General features: G+C 41.0%; 1 protein-coding gene across 1 annotated transcript in view; it reads left to right on the top strand.

The window, feature by feature from the left end:
• Nucleotides 1-490: 490 nt before the first annotated feature.
• LOC310854336 (receptor-interacting serine/threonine-protein kinase 3-like) overlaps nucleotides 491-7,743 on the top strand; it is a gene marked incomplete at its 3' end in the record, with an annotated part of 9,821 nt that continues 2,568 nt past the window's right edge. Inside the window, exons 1-5 of the mRNA XM_083758934.1 lie at nucleotides 491-519; nucleotides 5,802-5,845; nucleotides 6,263-6,421; nucleotides 6,581-6,764; nucleotides 7,562-7,711. Coding sequence (XP_083615060.1) covers nucleotides 6,276-6,421; nucleotides 6,581-6,764; nucleotides 7,562-7,711 — 480 coding nt within the window. The 5' untranslated portion in view covers nucleotides 491-519; nucleotides 5,802-5,845; nucleotides 6,263-6,275. The remainder of the gene's footprint in view (nucleotides 520-5,801; nucleotides 5,846-6,262; nucleotides 6,422-6,580; nucleotides 6,765-7,561; nucleotides 7,712-7,743) is intronic.

The following is a 7,743-nucleotide window of genomic DNA, read 5'->3' as shown; positions in this document are numbered from 1 at the left end:
CCGTACGTACGGTGCTGAAAACTGTCGTAAAACGTGCTGGAGAAATGAGGAAATGAATGGAATTAATTTAAAAGCTTAATATTATAAATATCCGAAAGGCATATAAATATTGATAAAAACTAAAACTAAGGATATTTCAGTTAGTTTTAGTTATAGTTTTGTGAACACACAATACAGTTATAGTTTAGTTATCGTTTTTTATTATTTATTTTTAGTTTTTATTAGTTTCAGTTAACTACAATGTTTTTTTAATTCTAGTTTTCGTTTTTTAGTTAGTTTTAGTTAACTCACTGCACACCGCTCAGAGCCCTGACGTCACATCATTTGGAGCGACGCCTACGTGAAGGGTTGACTCCCCTTTTAGACCATTTCAGCCCATATGCGTAAATCCAGGCTGACCACTCGGACCAGTTACACCTCTTTCTCTCTCTCTCTGTCTCAGTCTCTCCACCCACGCCTATTTATAGGGAGAGAGACAGAGAGAGAGACAGAGAGAGGGGATCGAGCACCATCGCACAGGTAAGAAACTCAACAATAGGAAAATATTGTTTATTATTATTATTATTATTATACTAATGTATAATATTTGAAACAAGATTCAATGATCTTAATAAGTTAAATTTTAAACAAATGGAAACACAATGCAATAAGTACGGGATAATATCTGGCTATAGGCGGTGGCCGAACGGTTTGCGGAGCGGTCTTGATATCGGAAGGTCGCTAGTTCGTATCCCCGGACCGGCACGTTAAAATGACCACCGCTGAAGTGCCCTTGAGCAAGGCATTGAACCTCTACCATGAAATGTTTCTATGAGCAGGGCCAGGCTGTAAACAAGTTCTTGAGCTTAGTCCAGTTACCCTGGGTAAACATAGTACCTTTCCTTTCCTTAGTCCAGTTACCCTGGGTAAACATAGTACCTTTCCTTTCCTTAGTCCAGTTACCCTGGGTAAACATAGTACCTTTCCTTTCCTTAGTCCAGTTACCCTGCAGGGTAAACATAGTACCTTTCCTTTCCTTTCCGTTGTCGGGAGATAATTCACCCTCCCTGAAGGTGAATTATATCCACCAACTAGCCAGATATTATCCCTCTTATTACATAAGTATATTATTACTTGCGCAAGCAGAGCGCGCAAGTAATAATTTCGCCCGGTCTGTGTGCACCGTGCCAGCAAACCCGCCACTTGATGCGTATGCAAATAAAACAGCAAATTTGTGCCTGGTTTGCTGGGACCAGATTACATTAATGACCATATGTCTTACGTCATCATTTAGTGCTAGTCATACGTATACTATATACATAATCAGTAAAATAAAATAGCAAATTGTGCATGATTTGCTGGGACCAGAGTACATGGTGTGTATATGTATGACTAGCTCTCAATGATGTAATGATGTAATCTGGTCCCAGCAAACCAGGCACAAATCTGCTGTTTTATTTGCATACGCATCAAGTGGCGGGTTGGCTGTCACGGTTTTTGGCGCAAAGTAACCACAGTATACCGCTAATCAACTTACAACTACATACTCTATATAGTATATGTGTATGTATACGTATGTCTTACGTCATCATTTAGAGCTAGTCATACGTATACTATATACATAATCAGTAAAATAAAATAGCAAATTGTGCCTGACTAGGGGAGGGCGATTTCTAGACAGACATGTCTACGACCGGTCCCGCGATTGGCTGGCTCCGGGCCCTCCCCCGCAGTGGATTGGCCTCGGCCCCAGTCTATCATTAAATGCAAGCCAGTCCGCCCGAGTGGGCGGGCGGGGAAAACACCCCCTCTCTGCTGCGATTGGGAGACCGTTCCATATTATCCATAGTTTCCTCCCAGCTATTTTGCCATCGGGGATTTAATTTAATAGTCTAATCTCTAATGGTCTGTTTAGCTTTTATGTTTTGGATCAACCTCGCGTCGCTTTCTAACTATTGTTTTGGATAAGATGCTGGCCTAGTATTCTCATTTCTCCATGACCGTGCGCACATGGCCAAAAGCTCTCGCCCACAACTGAAATCTGACACAGACAGACACTGGTGTAAAAAAAAAAAGAGTTCAAACCACGGTGCGGTTCGTTACTGGTGTGAATGCATTGGGACTTTATAGAGGACCAAATACAGGACGATAGCCAAAATAACCGTCGGGCGTCGGCAGTTGTGAGGCTGCATTAATAATTAGTTGTAAAAGTATGTATGTTTTACGGGGATCACTATTGATATGACAGCTGATCACTATTGATATGACCGCTGACAGTCTGATTTTAATAGTAGACGCATGTCGAGGCGCCGCGCAGCGTACGAGGTTCACATGCGCAATAATAACAGATGTACAAGTTGTCAACACGGAATGATATGTACCGTATGGTACACGATGTAAGCTTGTAGATCTGTTTATTTTAACCATGCGCCGCCGCCGCCGTCACGCAAAGTTATGACAAAGCATGTGATGCATGAGACTTCATGCGAGAGTTGAATTCTTTCAACTCGTCCCCTCCTTTTTTCTGTTAGAATCTGTATAAAATATTGTGTGTGTGTGTGTGTGTGTGTGTGTGTGTGTGTGTGTGTGTGTGTGTGTGTGTGTGTGTGTGTGTGTGTGTGTGTGTGTGTGTGTGTGTGTGTGTGTGTGTGTGTGTTGTGGGCGCGCGCACATGAGGGGAGAGACCCGATATATTTATATGGGAGAGACGCAGATACAGAAATATTTAAAATAATCCATGTCTCGCTCTAGCGCACGGCCGCACGTATAGAGAAAGAGCCAATGGAGCAAATGTTAAATAATCTACACAGGTGGTCCCAAATGATTCATTGATTACATCACTATAGCAAAAGACGTAAAGCTAGGTCAAGCAGCACGCACATGTTCAAACACCTGCTCCGTTCATCTGTTGCTCTTATTTTGGCTAATAAAATAATGAATAAGAATGAATGCAATAGCAAGTTGTTGCTGTCATGTTGCTGTAGACAGTAGACTTGTAGACAGTAAAATGACGATGTCCCAGTAAATAATTTCCGTTTTCTCATGTTCCCCATGTAAAGCAATATTGAGTATTCATATAGGCTACCAGTCGTTCTCAACATGTGGGTCCCCACATGATTAGGCGGTGTCACTTCACTGTCAGTGACAATTTAAGGACTTTTAAGACTTTTATAATACCTCAAAGGCTCTAAAAGAAAAAATACCATTACTGCATCAAAACATTCAAAAGTAATCAGCAAACCATGCTATAAAAAACTGGTTGGCCAGATTATTAAATGATAAAGAAAGAGGCAACAATTGTGAAAATAGCCGATCTACAAGTTCACAACGAGCTTGTAGATTGGCTATTTTCACAATATTGCCACAATTCAAATGAAATGGCAAATATGAAAAGTCAATTGAAATAAGAGAAATGCTTTTTAACCTTCAGATAATGAACGCATTTAAGTGAAAATATAATGCAATAGCATTTACATTTCATCTCCAGGTGTGGTCATTCTATGACAGAATGAAAAAGCAAAAGCAAATAACATAGCATTTACATTTTCAAATTGGCGTGTGTAGGCTACTATTTGAAAATGATAATGCAATGCTATTTGCTTTTTCATTTGGTCATAGAATGAGCACACCTAGAGATGAAGCAAAAGCAAATCACATTGCATTTTCCTTTCCTTTGTATTTCCTTTCCGTACACATGCCAATTTGAAAATGAAAATGCAATGTGATTTGCGTTTGCTTCCACAAGGAGTGTATGTCATTTTATTTTTCCATCTACACCAAACAAGTGATCTGCAAGCTCACAACACATCACACTGCAACACATTATGAACTAAAAGATCTTATATTCTTCTGAATGTCATAACTGTGTTATGCCCAACATTCACAATGTAATTCCCTTTGACCTCATGGGGTCATTGGGGGAGTCACCAAGCTAGATGTGACTGTAATGCCCCTGACCAATGAGTAGTGGTCAGGGTGGGCTATATGGGGGGGACCCCTTAACTTAGGCGTTTCGCCAATAGTGTCCAGGAGGGATTACCCTCCAATACGCCTCAATTTTCTGGGACCAGAGTACATGGTGTGTATATGTATGACTAGCTCTCAATGATGACGTAAGAAATATGGTCATTTGTGTAATCTGGTCCCAGCAAACCAGGCACAAATCTGCTGTTTTATTTGCATATGCATCAAGTGGTGGGTTGGCTGGCACGGTTTTTGGCGCAAAGTAACCACAGTATACCGCTAATCAACTTACAACTACATACTCTATATAATATATGTATATGTATACATATGTCTTACGTCACCTTCATGTCAAGATTAGGCTTTAAACAAATAAATACAAATCCAACTACAGATTACGGAAGTATTTTAGATCATGTATATTTTAACAAATGTGAAAGTATTATTACAGAAATTGAAGTTAGAGACACCTACTCTGATCATGATTTAGTATTAATATCACTATATTCCAAGATGAAATACATTTAAAACAATTGACAATTTAGAATAAATAATAGAATAATTATACTGTATAACATATTTTAATTCAGTTTATATACTTTTTTTTTCATCACATATCAATGATTTATTTTTCTTTAAAAAACTAAAAAGGGATCCAGAATATATCTACATCGATAAAACTGTATTTCTTATATAGATAGAAACTTAAACCATACTTAATAATACTAGGTGTTTATATGCATAAAGTAGGTAGGTAGCAAATAGTTACACCTAATAATTAGACATTTCAAACGTTCCTTCACAGAGATACTGAGATTTGACCGTTTACAGCGGTCGAAAATACTTGCGCGCTCTGCTTGCGCACTAGTTGGCCATTTATGGCCAAGGAAGTGTTTAAGCGAGTTTTTGTCGCTTCCATCGAGGAAGCGAGTTTTTGTCGCTTCCAGCGAGGAAGCGAGTTTTTGTCGCTCTCATCGAGGAAGCGAGTTTTTGTCGCTCTCATCGAGGAAGCGAGTTTGCAAGTATGCACTCGACAGAGTGCAGTTCTAGTTATTATTATTATTACATGGCTACCTAACATAAATTAATACATTGACCCAAAACCCAACAAAAAAAGTATTCCATAATTTGCGCTGGCTGCATCTGGCCAGCTGCAGGGCAGGAGCACGTGTAAACAATATGGAGGTTATGCTATGCATGAATATTCATGTCTCTCATAACTTTAAATGTGTCAAAAGGAACTCAGTCTGCTATAAAGTGCTATAAATATACTTGGGCCCTCATTTATCAACCGTGCGTACGCCAAAATATGGGTGCACGCCGAAATTACCGCAATTGTCGGCATTTACCATTTCCGCCAAAGGTTGAAATTGAACTTGTGCCAGGACAAAAATGACGTCTGGTCGGGAGCTGTCGTACGCTTTGTCCTCGGCTGTTTTTCTGTCGTGCGGAGCTGACACGCTGTCACAGGCATCTAAACATGTTTTCATCACTCCTAAAATGTTAATATAAAACTGTATGTATAATTGTACATACAAAGAAAAATACAAATATACAAAGAAAAAGAAAAAGAGAGATTTTCCAACTTCCAAGTAATTAAAGTTGCGCAATTAAAAACAATATAACATGTTTAGTTTGTGCTTAATCAAACAGTGCTTTACTGGCCTTGTTATGTGAGCGCACTTGTGAGATGATTTGGGAGCGCATGCGGCATGAGCGTGACATCAGATGCCTATATAATCACGGTGATGTTATAAAAAAATCACACCCGTGTGAACCGAGTGGTGCAACTCCCCCCTCTCTCTCTCCCCCCAACCCCCCCCCTCTCTCTCTCTCCCTCTCTCTCCCTCTCTCATTAGCAGGCAACAGTGCAGTGCTACAGCACCCCTACTGGCCCCTACTGGTACATACTGGTGCTCATTAACGTCACACAGGTGCATGACCAACACGGACATTGCTGGTTGTAGGAGTGGTTGCACCACTCAAAAAAAAGGCATAAATGGACTGCACGCCTTTATTTCCAAGTGACAATGACAAGCATATAGCTTGCCTATTTGCAATTGTAGCAGGCTATAGGCGTAAGAAAGGGGCTTAATCATTCCCTATTTAAATAAGTGCTTTGACAGTTCAGATAAAAGCGAGATCATTTTCGGGGGTCGGAAGGACGGGACCGCGGCGTGCGTCGCCAACACATACCAGCACACACGCAAGCCTTCATCCATATGTTTATGATTCGTTCATCAATGATCAAATCACTATAATGATATAGTTTGGAGACTTCTTGGACACATACATTTTCCTGTACTTTGTCTCCCTCTAGATTTCGGTGAGAGATGGCAGAGAGTGGCAAAGGGCCAATTGGAGACGACAGTCTGGAGGACTGGGAACTACTGGGCTCAGGGGGCTTTGGGTTTGTCTTTGAGGCCACACACAAGCTCCTGGGCAAAGTGGCCATTAAGGTGCTTAATCATGATGACAGGTATGATGACAATGATCTACACAATGTATCTATAATTGATTAATTATCTTCATTCACACTATTATTTTTTCATGATCTTAGTCAGTTTGACATAATTATAACATTATATATTATTAAAACATTTTGGGTTCTAACTCCTAAACTGACCCCGTACTGCAGCTCTGGTACGTTGTATGCTGCCTTGTGTCACGAGGCAAGACACATGGAAGACGCAGAGGAGTTTGTTCCCAGGGTCTATGGGATGTACCGCGGCCGGCCCCCCATGATGCGCAAGAAAGAGGTGCAGGGTATAGTGATGGAGCTGATGGAGGGAGGCTGCCTGGAGTCCTTTCTGCTCACCAAGGTCTTTATAATTCAACTGAAACTAACTACATAACCACAACTAAAACTGAAAACGCATCTTCGTCAACTGAACTAAATCAAAACTAGAATAAAAGAACAAAGACGTTAACTAACTGAAAGTGTGTTGTGTGTTTAGAAATTGTTTGAAATTATATTTATCTGTGCTCTGTATATTTATCTTTTATTGAGTTTTTAGTACACATTGGTGGTTCCCAAACTGTGGTACGTGCACCCCTTGTGGTGCGCGTACCACAAGGTTCTTGTGGTGCAAGAACCTTCTAGGGGGTGTGTGACATGAAAAGGCTAATGGTGGTGCTATTGTTTTATTTAAAATATATTAACATATTGTGGCAAGTAGGCCTATATGTATAATATAGCTTATGTTGTATATATATGCCATATTCAGGTTCATATTATGTGCATAGGAAATATATGTCTCTATATAGCTTATGCAATTCTTATTTCCATGTGGGGGTGCGTCAGCTAGGTCAGGAGGGCCAGAAAAGTTTGGGAACCACTGCCCTATAGTACACGACAGGCCTACTTACTCTGACCGTTATGAATCCTGCTGCTGGGGGGGGGGGGGGGGGGGGGGGGGACCACTGCCCTAGTACACGACAGGCCTACTTACTCTGACCGTTATGAATCCTGCTGCTGGGGGGGACCACTGCCCTATAGTATACGACAGGCCTACTTACTCTGACCGTTATGAATCCTGCTGCTGGGGGGGGGGGGGGGGGTAATAATAAATAACTAAAGCTAACACTGAATCCAAAACTATTCTTAACCTTTCCACAGACCGAGTCTAAACCTCCACCCTGGCCCCTGGCGTTACGTCTAGCCTACCAGGTGGCGCTAGCCATGGACTTCCTCCACTGTAAGAAGAACATTGTGCACATGGACCTGAAACCAGCCAATATCCTGCTGGATGCCGACTTCAATGCCAAGGTACACAATATACAATAATTATACATCCAGTA

This window comes from Protomyctophum parallelum, assembly GCF_964188405.1.
Source record: "Protomyctophum parallelum genome assembly, chromosome: 23".
Classification (NCBI taxonomy): Eukaryota; Metazoa; Chordata; class Actinopteri; order Myctophiformes; family Myctophidae; genus Protomyctophum; species Protomyctophum parallelum.
The sequence above is the reverse complement of the archived record's forward strand: the minus strand, read 5'-3'. Positions and strand labels throughout refer to the sequence as shown.